Source organism: Vulpes vulpes, chromosome 14, assembly GCF_048418805.1.
Source record: "Vulpes vulpes isolate BD-2025 chromosome 14, VulVul3, whole genome shotgun sequence".
Taxonomy (NCBI): Eukaryota; Metazoa; Chordata; class Mammalia; order Carnivora; family Canidae; genus Vulpes; species Vulpes vulpes.
The window spans coordinates 59262587-59276367 of NC_132793.1; the positions used below are offsets into that span (position 1 = coordinate 59262587).

Consider the following 13781-nt stretch of genomic DNA (forward strand, 5'->3'; position numbering starts at 1 on the left):
TCGTACTCAGGTATGAATAAATAGCCTTGTAAAAATTAATATTCTCAGGCAGTGTAAGATGAATTTTATTTCCTGCTTTATTTTCGAAGCAGCAGCAGCACAGTTGATCTTAAAATTGTAAATCTGAACTGCCATAATCCTGTACAAATCACTTAATGATTACCAGATCCAGATAAGTGTTAAAACCAAACTATTAAACAATTTAGGAATACTATAAAATGACCACAAACCAGTCATATCAGTTTATTAGTCTGCTGATTTCCTTGCTCTTTGCAGCACAGCTACACATCAAAGCAAAAAACTTAATGACATATTTCAGAAGGAGTGATTACACTAAATGAAAAAAGTACTATCCTTGTGCCCTTTAACCAGAACCCATGTTGTTATAGAGACAGGAAGTTGATTATGATCACTAGGCTTTTAAAAACAGATGAAACTGAGCTATCCTGTCTGATGACACTGATGACACTGAAACCATGCATAATAATAGCCTGAAGTCATGTGCCCCTAATGCCATGGGATGATTCCTGGAGTTGGCATCAGATGTGCTTGGTCCCCATCTTGGCTAATTCCTGGCTTTGTGACCTTGAACAGTTAGAGAATATCTCTGAACCTACTAGTAATCATCTGCAAACCCTTTATAAAGTGTATATAAGGCACTGCATATTTTTCAATTGGGTGATAAGGATAAGATAGGAGGAGCACCTTTGTGACTCAGTCGGGAAGCATCTGACTGGATTTCAGCTCAAGTTGTGACCTCAGGGTCCTAGGATCAAGCCCTTCCTTTCTGCCTCTTCCCCTGCTTGCTCTCTTGCTCTCTTGCTCTCAGATGTGCGTTCTCTCTCTCTCTCTCTCTCTCTCTCTCTCTCTCTCTGAAATAAATATTTTTTTAAAAAGATAAATTATGAGGAAGGAGAGGAAATAATCCTAAAGTACTATATTATCTGCCTTAATCTTTCATTTATAGTTGGAATATATATACTGGAGTTTTAATGCTTTCCGTAAATACTGTAAAACAGAATTATTCTCAAACCAAATTATTATACCCCCAAACCACAGAACCATAGAACAGGGGTACAGTAAATTTCAGTTATGTGTGTGTGTGTGTGTGTGTGTGTGTGTGTGTGTGTGTGTGTGGCTTAAATGGTTAAAGCCGAATTCTCTTTTTATTTTTCAAGAACCAGATTCAAAGTTTCTCTGTTGATAACTTCCATGCAGTTGCTTTTTTTTTTTTAAATTTATTTGACAGAGCACAAGCAGGGGGAAAAGCAGACTCCCTACTAAGCAGGGAGCCCAATGTGGGACTCAATCCCAGAACTCTGGGATTATGACCGGAGCATAAGATGGAAGGCAGGCACTCACCTACTGAGCCACCAGGCACCCCCATACAGTTACTTTTTTTAACAAATTCTTTAGGACCCTTCTTAAACTACTTAATCCACATTATCTGATGCTATCTTTAGTCAGACTGCTAACATAGCTTGTTTCTTAGGAGTCCCTTCCTGATTTGTAAGTTTACATCTTTTTTGGTTTCAAATTAGGATAGATTACTCCTTTCACTCTAAAAGATGATAAAATGAAGGGATTTGGAAGAAAAGTAAAACTTAAAGTTTAATTTCTTTTTTTTTTGTTTTTTGTTTTTAAAGATTTTATTTATTCATGAGAGACAGAGACACAGGCAGAGGGGAGAAGCAGGCTCCCTGCAGGGATCCTGATACAGAATTTGATCCCAGACCTGGGATCATGCCCTGAAGACAGGCACTCAACCACTGAACTACTCCTGCGTCCCTTAATGTTTAATTTCACTTGGAATCTTACCGTATGAGGACATCTGGCTGGCTCAGTCAGTGGAGCATGTGACTCTTGACCTTAGGGTTGTGAGTTTGAGCCCCATGTTGCATGTAGAGATTACTTAAAAAAAAAATAGATTGGAGTCTTAGCCATATAAAGTTTTTAAAAATACTAGAAATAATCTCCTAGACTTTGTTCTGTAGAAGGCTCTGTGTGTGGTGTGTGTGTGTGTGTGTGTGTTTGTGTTTATATCTAGAGGTTAAGGGTTCCATGAAAAAGCTTAAATATTTACCTATTCTTCCACTAGACTAATTTACCTATTCTTCTCCTAGAAACCTGTGGATTTTTGTATCTAAGTTTACAGAGTTTGATGCAAGAAAATTACATAAATTATATAAACATGCTATTAAAAAACGGCAGGAATCTCAGGTAAATTAATGCATCCATCATATTTTTTCCTTTAATTTGTTATTAAAACTGAGAGATATTCTTCTTTATAGAAGAATTCCTTTAATAAATGTAGAAGGACTGAAGGAATTATAAAATCACTGTTAGAGCACGATTAAAGTTTTTTGCCCATAGGATCTTGTGAAAGAAGCTAAAATTAGTGGGCAAGAAAACAAGATACTGGGATAGTCTCAGAGTATCTCCTCCAAGATATTTAATAACTACCTTAAACATTTGACCAAGATTAATATCATGAACCCTCAGTATAATATAGCACTAAGAAAGGTTATATCACTTCTATGGAATTCTTGACAAAAGTGCGTAACCTTAGTTTGATCCTGAGAAAAATATCAGACGAACTTTAATTGAGAGTTCTACAAAATAGCTGTCTAGTACTCTATAAAAGTGTTAAGGTCATTGAAGACAAGAAAAAAACTAAAAAGCTGTCCTAAATTGGAGGACATTAAGAAAACATAAAGACTCAGTGTAATATGGAATACCAGATTGGATTCTGGAGCTGAAAAAAGATCTTAGTAGAAAAATGTAAAATTTGAATGTGGTTTCTAGTTCCCTTCATAGTCCTGTACCAGTGTTACTCAGTTACGATTATACTGTGGTGTTATATAAGGTATTAACATTAGGAGGAGCTGAGTAAAAGACATATGGAAACTCTAGGTATTATTTTTGCAGCTTTTCTCTAAGTCTAGAATTCTTTCAAAGTCAAATTTTTAAGAAAGTTGTGGGATAAATAGTCTATGCTTTAAAAAAAGATGTCTGCAAATGATACATTTATACATCCTAATATATGAGGACTTCTTTCAGCATCATGATTTCTTTTTAGGATGTTTTGTTTATCTTATTTTATAAAGGTATTTGAAGCCACTTAAAAGATTCTTACATATGTGTATTTATTTTAGCAAAATAATGACCAGAACAGCAACTTGAATGCTCAAGTGATTAGAAATCCAGGTAAGTGCTACCACTTGTTTTAGAGAGTAAATTTAAAAATTATTTTCTTCTTTCAGGTTTGCTTTACATAATATATACTCACATTTTTAAGTCAAATCTGTTATCTTAAACAGTAATCCTTTATATTAGCTTGTTAAATTAACCTTTCATAAATCAACCTTTTGTTTCTAGAACTTACAGAATAATTGTTAAAATGAATGTAATTTTTAAAAATATTATTTAGAATAATGTATTCTGTAGGTGCAAGACTCACAAAAGTATAGTCTAAGAAGAGTGGGCCTTATATTTTTTAGTTTTTTTTTTTCACACTTCAGAATACAGTAACCCCTTTGTAGGCCTTACTCTACTGCTTTTATAGACCATCTCTAAAGTCTGTTTGTTGGACAACTGATTTTGTTTTGCTGGAGTTGAGAAAGGAGTTCTTATAATCTAGCAGCAAAGTTTGTATACCATGTATTTCTTTTCTTTTTTTTTTTTTTTAAACATCATTAACAAAAGCTGTATTCTTTATCTGACAGATGTGGAAAGATTAAAAGAGAATACAAATCACGATGATAGTAGCAGGGACAGTTATTCATCTGATAGACACTTATCTCAGTATCATGATCATCATAAAGACCGGCATCAGGGAGATTCTTACAAAAAGAGTGACTCTAGGAAAAGACCCTATTCTTCTTTTAGTAATGGTAAAGATCATCGTGACTGGGATCATTACAAGCAAGAAAGCAGGTAAACTGGACAATTAGTTCTGAAAGTTTGCCTATTCGTGACTTTTTTTTTTAATTTATAATATTTGACATTTTCATCCAATTCAGTATTCAGGTAATAATAGCAAATATTGAGTGAAATAAAGATGTTTGCTTACAAATAAAAAAAACTGATACATAATACTTTTTGTTAATATTGAGAACTGAATTTCTATAAAATATTTTTTTAATTATAAATATGAAAGTACAGTGAGAGATGAAAATGTAGGGAGTTCTATAATTGGTAAGTCATAGGGATTCATTTCTGTTGGTTGGTTTTAGAATATTGGCTCAAATACTCTTCAACAATAATAGAGTCAAATAAAAGCTCAATGGAATATGACTGAAATTCAGCGAGCGGGTTCTATGTTCCATTCCATTAAAACAAAACACAAAGGGGAAAAATTAACTGATGTGAAGACACTTTATTGAGGTTAAACTTCATCACAGCAATCTGGGAAGTCCTGAAATCAGGAAGTTTTCTCAGTTTATTGTTTTTTGAAGCCTTTGAATAGTAAACAACCTGAATATAATAACAAAAAAATACATTTTACTTGGTAAAGGAATATTTTCATCAGTTAATGATAACTATGAAAGCAAAAGAAAAAAACTTGAGAATAAAAGGTCAGAGGTAAAGAAATTAATAGATTTTTTTTTTTTTTTTTTTTTTTTTTTTTGCTTTTTTGCATTTTAGTTGTGCTCACTGCAATAATTTCTTCTCTGTAGTGGAAGCACTGTCACATTATAATTATGTCAATTGTAGATTGGCTCTTAGAAAAAGGCACAAAATGAAAAGCCTTGTTTGTAGTAATAAATATTTATAATTTTACAGGCTTATAGAACATAATTTATATAATTTATAACAATGACCTTTCCCCAACTAGTGAAAATTCTCTTCTGCAAATTAGTTCACAGACTGCATTTTAGAAGTTTTTTTTTTTTTTTTTTTTTCTTTCTGTTTGGAGGTTCATAAAAGGCTCTGATTGCAAGGATATTCTAGACCATTATCTTAATCCCCACTTCCAGATAATTAAGATGCATTAATGTAATTGTTATGTAGAGTAAAAAGTAACCAATTGAAAAATGGGCATGTGAACTAAGTGAAATAAGGCAGAGAAAGACAAATACCATATGATTTCACTGTGTCTGGAATCTTAAAATAAAACCGTGAACAAACCAAAATACAAACAAGACTCCTAAATACAGAGAACAAACTGATGGTTGTCTGGAGGGTTGGGGGGGATAGGTGAAATAGGTATAGGGGATTAAGTACAGGCTTCCAGTTATACGGATATATAAGTCACGGGGATATAAAGTATAGTTTAGTCATATAGTCAGTATTGTAATAATTTTGTATAATGACAGATGGTAACTGCACTTCACCATGGTGAGCATTTCATAATGTGTATAATTTCAAATCTCTATGTTGTATACCTGAAACTAGTATGATAATGTATGTCAATTATGCTTTAATTAAAAATAAATATTAAGTATTAAATAGTTAAAAAATAATTAAAAAATAAAATGGGCGTGTAAACTTAGATGCTGTCTGGGGTATTCTGTATGGTTCACTTTAATTTTGTGAGTTGAATGATTTTTCCAGAGAGGCATGCAGAGATAGGTCCAATGACTGAAGCTCACTTAGGAAGTTTTTATAGTAAAACACAGAGCTTAATACACAATTAAAAGGATGCCTTAAAGTATTTTTGTGTTTTATTTTTTAATTTTTTTTAATCTGGAAACAATTAATTTGGAGTATCAATTTAATTCTAATTTATCTTTTATTAGGTATTACAGTGATAGAGAGAAACACAGAAAACTGGACGATCACAGGAGTAGAGATCACAGGTCAAATTTGGAAGGAAGTATAAAGGATAGATCTCATTCTGATCATCGTTCTCATTCAGATCATCGGTTACATTCAGACCATCGGGCAAGTTCTGAGTATACACACCATAAATCTTCCAGGGATTATAGGTATCACTCAGATTGGCAAATGGACCACAGAGCTTCCAGTAGTGGCCCCAGATCACCACTAGATCAGAGATCTCCTTATGGCTCCAGATCTCCATTTGAACATTCAATTGAACACAAAAGTACACCTGAGCATACCTGGAGTAGTCGGAAAACATAACAAAAACTGATACTTTGTCTTTCTGGACTTTTCTTTTAGCCATATATCATAAACCAACACAGTAATTGCCTTACATGACTTGAAAGATATAAACAGATCTTCTATCAGTAGCAGTATTGTTACTTCTTTCCAGGATGCAAGGTCTATTATCCCAACAGAAGAGAAAATATTTTTATATTTAAGGATTATGCTGCACTGTACTACAAATACTGTAGTACTTTTTTTTTTTTTCTTTTTTAAAGAAATGGAAAATGTTTACTATTACAGGGACCTCAACACTGCCCTTCCATATAGGCTGGATAAAACTGTTTTTAAGTCAGTGATTTTAGACTGACCTCCATTTAAATTATGTTTGTATATGAACTTTACTCTGACCTGTGATCATGTTTCAGGAAGGAATGAAAGAGAGTTCTTTTCTTAATAAAGAAAAAACACTCAAGGACTTTGTTCACTTTCCAAAGCTACTTGTTTACATTGTACACTGCGACCACCTTGCCGCTTTTCATCACAAGCTTGAATATTTAAATTCTGTACTTATATCTGTAAAATAGCCAGGAATTTCCTGTTTGTGATCTATTATTATGCCTTTTTACACACACATACATACATACACACATAAAAATGGCTGTAAATTATTGTAAATGGATTAAATGAGCTTTCCTTACTTCCTTTCCCTTCTCAGGCTTTTTTTGACTGTTCCTTTCCCTACCAACTCAGGCCTTCTTATCATTTAAAAAAATTTATCAGTGTAATAACACTTTTTAATGATTTGTCTTGATGGAATCATTGTTTAGAATGTAAAAAATGGGGAAAGGGGCCACTTAATTCCATTAGTCCTCTTTTTTATATTGACTATTTTATTAGATACATGTTATTTCTTTTTTTTTTTTTCTTTTTTAGTAAATATTGTGTTTGTAGTAACAAAATGGTGAGATAATATGTAAAATCTAAACTGCATGCTCTGGAAACATTTTTTTCAGATGCATTTGGTTTAAAAGGGTAGGTGTATGAACACTTTACAGAATCCAAAATGGCCAAAAGTTATTGTAAATCCATTTGTTTTCCCTTTTCATGTGGGCAATAATGTCAAATGTGCTATGCAGCCAGGTAACATTTTAGATAAACTTGATTGACTTTTAATATAAACTGTTACAATGCACACTGATTGTATATAAAAACCTTATATATGACAAATTAAATTTAAGAAAAAGGATATGTGGGCTCCTGTAATTTTCTGCTGCATTCTTATTCCCTTAAGCACTTAACTTTTTTTTGTTTTTTGTTTTGTTTTGTTTTGTTTTTAGTAGTAACATTTAGCTACCAGGAAAAAGGTATTTTGGTAAGCAGTTGATTATTGCTAACGTGTGGCACTACAACTAAATCTATTTTGAAGACTTTATGAATCTATGAAGTAAAATTTAGATCATAGAAATCTTTGTTGGACTCTTGTTGGTTTTCTGCAGATTTTATTTTAGAATGCCTTATATTTATTCACAGATTTTTATTTTGTTATATTCAGTGCGGATTTTTGAATCATGTTGGCATACATTTTGGATGTGTGCTGTGATGTAACAAATTTGAATCTTAACTTTGACAAATATAAATATATTGGTATATGCCTGTAATATTCTTAAATGTGTCCCTGTTTATTAACTGTGGGAGCAGTCTACAGAAGTTTATCCATAGATGGATTTATTTTTTAAATATTTTCCTTTTATCCATTTAGGTCTAAAATCTTATGTGTACAAAACAAAGCTTTCCTTCCTTTTTTTTTTTTTTTTTTTTAAAGTATTGATCCCTCTTTAAGTTACCATGAAGAATGATAATCTATTTTTTTCTGGCGTATCAGATAACATATGAAGAATAACTCAGTTTTTAAACATTAATTTATATAAATATAAAAGTGATAAAAACAATTTAGTGCCAGTATACATTTTTAAGCTTTTCCACTTTTTCCCGTATTTAGTAGAAGATCGCATTTAATGAAAAAATATAATATTTAATGAAGTTATATTAATACAGTAAACAGATCAGGGTTGGCATTTTTAATCATCACTTTGTAGTTGGGATATTTGTATTATATCCTATTGTACAGATTTCATAGAACAGTATTACATATTTTGAGGCAATGGAATGGGCTCTGATTTAACATTTAGTTAAATATTTCAGTCACCTAATTAGTTGAATTGAATGAAAAACCTAAAACTGTATGTAACATTAATTGATGGAAAATATGTTCATTATTTGTAAGAAGTCAGCAATCCTGTAGAAGAGGAACAAGCCATAAACTTATTAAAACACAATGGAGAACATTAGTACATAAATATAACAGGGAACATTCTCTATAAGATATGCATAAATTTTGTCTTTTACATGCTCATTCTGCTTTGCTATTTTTATCCATTTGTGTTTAAATTTTCAAGGGTGGGAGATTATGCATAGTACTGTACCAATTAACCCTCCCCTTTAATAATATACAATAAATGATTCTTATTAAAAGCAGTGGCCTGTTTGCTTATAAAGAAAATATTCTTTGTTCAGGATATGTTAGAAAGTAATTTTAGATTGGAAAGCTGTGGAAAACTGGAGTGTGAATGATTTCGTTCATTAATTTCAGAGTGAGTGGCTTAATAAAACAAACCTTTTTATTTGCATAAAACAGTACGTTATATAATTTCTGTAATCCATTTTTGTAGTTAAGTAATGAAAGGATTATATAAATATACTGATTTCATTTCCATGAGATTTAAAGAATATGCACTAGGGTAAATGCCGTAATTCCTACCTTCGTTACTGTTTCTGACTGGAAAATAGTCTTTGGGCCGTAAATAATGTAGTTTTACAGTTGTGATGTTTCTTTACAAGGGGTGTAGTGATTTGGGGGATTGTGGGGTATGGAAAAGCAATTTTTAAATATCGGATTCTTTTAGACAACCAGCTTCATTTGAAATTGTAATGTGAACTCATAAATGTGGCTTGTTAAAATTTTGAGTAGTTCATTGCTCAGCAAGTAATGCAAAAAATATTTTTAACTGTGTCTAAATTGATATTTAAACATATTAATATGAACAACTATCGAACCCATTAGTTAAGACTCAATTTAAAAATATGAAACTATTATATATAGTGCAAGATTTATGATGAACATATTTAAGGACAGGCAACTAGGCAATAGTACAAAAATCTTGAGACAAAATGTCAAAACTTCTTTGTTAAAATTCTTAAATCTTCTAAATGTAGACATTTAAAACAAAACAATTGAAATTTTCTCTGGAGAATGACTGTAGTAAGTAATTTTATAGATGCCTTATTTAGGCTAACTTCTTTTTTAAGAACCTAGTAGATTGGTTTTATTACAGGAAATCTTTGGATTCTTTATAAAGACTTAAGGATAGGAAATATTAACTATGTTAAAGAATGAAAGATAAGATTATTTGGTAAAGTATGATTAAAGAATAATTCGAGGTTTTTTCCCAAATATCTATATAAATTCTTCGGTAAAGCTTCATGTGCCATATTTTCTATCCTAAAAGGCCATTAGCCACCTGTCCTTTAAAAAAAAAAAAAAAATCAGCTCTTACTTGAAACAAGATTGGTAATTCAAACTCCCAAATGAGTAAGATTATTTTAATTCTTTGTCCCAGTCTACATTTGAGTCTTGATCTAAATATTAATTGGGAACATATAAATAGTCTCAAAACGTGAAGTCATAATACTTCTCTTTAAATAAGTTAACATCTTGATTGCATTGATCATCTATATTATCTGGCAGAAATATGGATTGTGCTGTAATTTTATTATTGTAGACTACTATTAGGTATCCAATCTGTAGATGAGCTGTGGAATTTGACCTGGCATTCACGGTTTTTCCCCTCTTTGTCCTTTCCAAACTTTGTTTTGTCTCTGGTGTTCTTTTCACTGTACTGTGTCTAGGTGTGATATTCTTTGTTTATTTGATATTTTAGATCAGGTCTTGCCTCTTGACCAGTTCTTTCTGCTTTGTGGAAACCTGTGGTGTTACTGTCATAATATTTTTTATTTGTGTCCTCTGTTTCACCTGCTTTACTTTTTTTCCTTTTCATTGCTGTGTAGAGTATCTTCAGCTTCAACTACTCCCCTGAACTCATCTGCACTTAAATATCTAACAGGCATCTAATCTTAAATATGGAAAACCAGACTCAGCCCTTCATCAAAAACATTCAAATAAAAACTGCCGATGTCTATAATTTTTGATAAATGAATGGACTCGGCATTCACAACTTTATAATCTGTGGCACTTTACCCCTAGCTATTTCTGTTCTATCTCACACTACCATTGCTTAGAATACCCCAAAGAACTTCTGGGTCTTTGCATTGTTGTTCCCTCGCTTGAATAATCCAGTCAAGTCCCTGCTCACATGTCAAGTCTCTAAACTGGTACCCTGCCCCTATCAATCATTTTTTAATCCCTTACCTTTTCCTTCTAGCACTTACCTAGACTATTACTTGACTTTTTTTTTCTTTTTCACTTGTCATTGACTGCCCTTTCATGAATATGTGAGTTCCATTGGGGGAAGGATTTTATCCTGTTCACTGCTGTAACCCTAGCACTTAAAACTGTGCCTCACATATCAATTGTATTTTGTTTTCATTATTTTGATTCTTTCCCAGAAATGCTATGTTCCATAAGTTGGCCAGCATTATTAAGCTTTTTTGTCTTTCCATTGTTACATGATCCATTAGTATTTTTGGAAACATTTATTTGCCTTATCAATATCTCTATTACTAGTCTTTCACTATCTTTTTGTTTTTTAACTAATTTTTAAAAACCACCTAAAACATAAACACCTAAGTTGCATGTTTAGAAATTAAGAGAGAAAGGTCTCGAGTAAATTTCAGGAATTTTAATATTTATTTTATTGACTTGAGCAATACAGAGGTTAATTAACCACTTAAAACACTATGCTTATATATATAAAATGAAAAATTGGGTTTTGTAACTTATAGCTACTTAGGAAAGATCATGATACTTTGAAGAGATATTCAGAGATGTGGTATGTAATGGAAAATGATTTGTCTATATTTTGATGTTTTTAGATAGACTTTTTCTACTCCTAAGGAGTATTTAGGTATACATTGTAATAAGCTTTGGTATATTATGCAGTTGTTTGACCACCAACGTATTTAAGATACAAAAATCTTTCCATCACCCCAAAAAAGTTATCCCATCCTAATTTCCCCAAACCTAGTCCCTGGCAACCATTGATTTATCTATCGGCTTACCTTTCCCATAATGTTATTTAAAGGAATCCTACAAAATAAAGGCTTTGAGCCAAACTTTCACTTAGTATAATATTTTTGCAGTTCATCTGTGCTTTGCATTAACTGCTCATTACTTTTTATTATTAAGTGCTGTTCTTTATATTGAATATTCTACAGTTTGTTTACCCATTTACCAACTGGGTTTCCAGTCATTTGGCCATTATGAATAAAGATGCAATAAACTTTCACGTGCAAGTCTCTGGGTAGACTCAGGATCACAAAAAGATTTTCCGCATGTGTTCTTTTAAAAGGATTATACTTTTAGGAATTACATTTAAGTCTTACGATCCATCTCAAATTGAGTTTTGTATATAATGTGAGGTATGAATGAGAGGCGTATGTGTGCAGGCAGGATTTTAGTTTTTGGTTTTCTTTTTGGGAGTATATATACAATTTTTCCAGCATTTATTGAAAAGACTATCTTTTTCCCCTGTATTTCTGTTTTACCTTATTGAAAATCCATTGTTCATATATAGGTGAGTCTGTTTCTGGGCTTCCATTTTGTCCTATTTTTATATTTCTGCCTATGCCAACAACGCACGGTCTTGATTACTACACTCTAAGTGGTAAATTATGGGAGCACCTGGGTAGCTCAGTTTATGGTTAAATGATGGACTCTTGGTTTCAGCTCAGGTCATGATTTCAGGGTCCTGGGATCAAGCCGTGTCGGGCTCTGTGCCCAGCATGGAGTTGGTTTAGGATGATCTGTCTTCCTCTGCTCTCCCCTACTTATACTCATGCATGCTCACTCTCTTTCTCAGTAATAAAATCTTTAAATAAATAGTAAATTATGAAATCAGGTGGTGTGAGTTCTAAACTTTGTTCTTTTTTAAAATTGTTAGAGCTTTCTAAATTCCTTTGGTTTTCCCCAGACATTTTAGAATCAAATTGTAAATTTCTACTGAAAGCCTGCTGGGATTTTGATTTAAATTATATTGAACCTATAATCAATTAGAATATTGACAGTTTAACAAGATTGAGATGTCTGACTTAAGAGCGCACAGTATATATTCAATTATTTAGGTCTTTCTCCCATCATTGTGGTTTTTCACTATATGAATGAATCTTGCATATATATTGTTAGTTTATTCCTCATAAATGCTCTTTTTAATTACAATTTTTAAAAAGATTCATTTATTTGAGAGTGAGGAGAGGAGCAGAGGACAAGGAAGAAAGAGAAAGGTATCCCAAGCAGACTCCTAGCTGGGTGAGGAGCTTGATGGGGGAGCTTGGTTTCACCACCCTGTGATAATAACCTGAGCTGAAACCAAGAATCCAAAACTAATTGAACCACTCTGGTACCCATTTAATTTCAGCTTTTAAGTATTTATTGATTTTTGTACTTAACCTTTTTCCTGTGACCCTGGTATACTCCATAATTATAATTTCTAGATTCATTGAGATTTTCTACATGGATTATTGTATCGTCTGTGAAAAAAAATTTATTTGTAACTTCACAATCTTTTATGCCTTTTTTTTTTTTTTCTTGCTTTAATCTACTTCCTAGGACCTTTATTATGATGTTGGTAAGAATGGACATCTTACAAGAATTGCCTTATTCCCATTTGGGGTGAATTCATTCTTCCACCACAGTGTAAGTTAGTTACTAGCCATAGCGCTTTTGTATATGATCTTTATCTTGTCAAAGAAGTTCCCTTCTAATCTTAGTTTTCTGAGTATTAAAAGAAAAAAAGTGATTTTTTTTTTTTTTGTATTAAAATAACCACAAGTTCTTATTCTTGGGATATGTGCACCCGTTGTATAACATCTTAAGTCATGGAATCACATTGGGGACTGCCATCCTCATTACCTGTTCTGCACGGATTTTCTTATAGCACTTGATTTTTATAAAAAAAAAAAAAAAAAAACAACCATGAAACTTTGTAATGTAGTGGGATCTAATGATGAAATTGAATCATCTCAAGCTGGTGGTCAATATTTTGGACAGACGGACATTATCAGTGTGTTTCAAAAATTTTAAATTTCCTGTAGCACCTCGTGTTTATGCTGCTTTTGCAAACCCCAGCACTAGCCTAGCCCACAGTCATCCTTTAAGAATCCATTAAACATTAACTGGTTTATTCTTTTTCTTTTCTTTCCTTTTCTTTTCTTTTCTTTTCTTTTCTTTTCTTTTCTTTTCTTTTCTTTTCTTTTCTTTCCTTTCCTTTTCTTTTCTTTCTTTCTCTTTCTTTCTTTCTTTCTTTCTTTCTTTCTTTCTTTCTTTCTTTCTTTCTTTCTTCTTTTTGCTTAGGTTTATGTTTAAGTAATCTCTGTACATCCAACATGACATTCAAACTCAGGACCCCAAATCAAGAGTCACATGTTCTGACTGAGCCAGCCAGGTGCCCCTAACTGATTTATTCTTAACTGCTTTATACAGTCTTTCTTCTTGT

General features: G+C 32.2%; 1 protein-coding gene across 4 annotated transcripts in view; it reads left to right on the top strand.

Annotated features, from left to right (window-relative positions):
* Positions 1-7712, top strand: part of CHD1 (chromodomain helicase DNA binding protein 1) — a 73699-nt gene extending 65987 nt beyond the window's left edge. For 2 of the 4 annotated variants that reach the window (XM_072736692.1, XM_072736693.1), the window contains exons 33-36: positions 2124-2220; positions 3156-3207; positions 3726-3936; positions 5742-7712. In XM_072736692.1, the coding sequence (XP_072592793.1) occupies positions 2124-2220; positions 3156-3207; positions 3726-3936; positions 5742-6087 (706 nt within the window). In that variant the 3' untranslated portion in view covers positions 6088-7712. The remainder of the gene's footprint in view (positions 1-2123; positions 2221-3155; positions 3208-3725; positions 3937-5741) is intronic. The other 2 variants (XM_072736689.1, XM_072736691.1) reach the window with 1 other exon arrangement.
* Positions 7713-13781: the final 6069 nt, after the last annotated feature.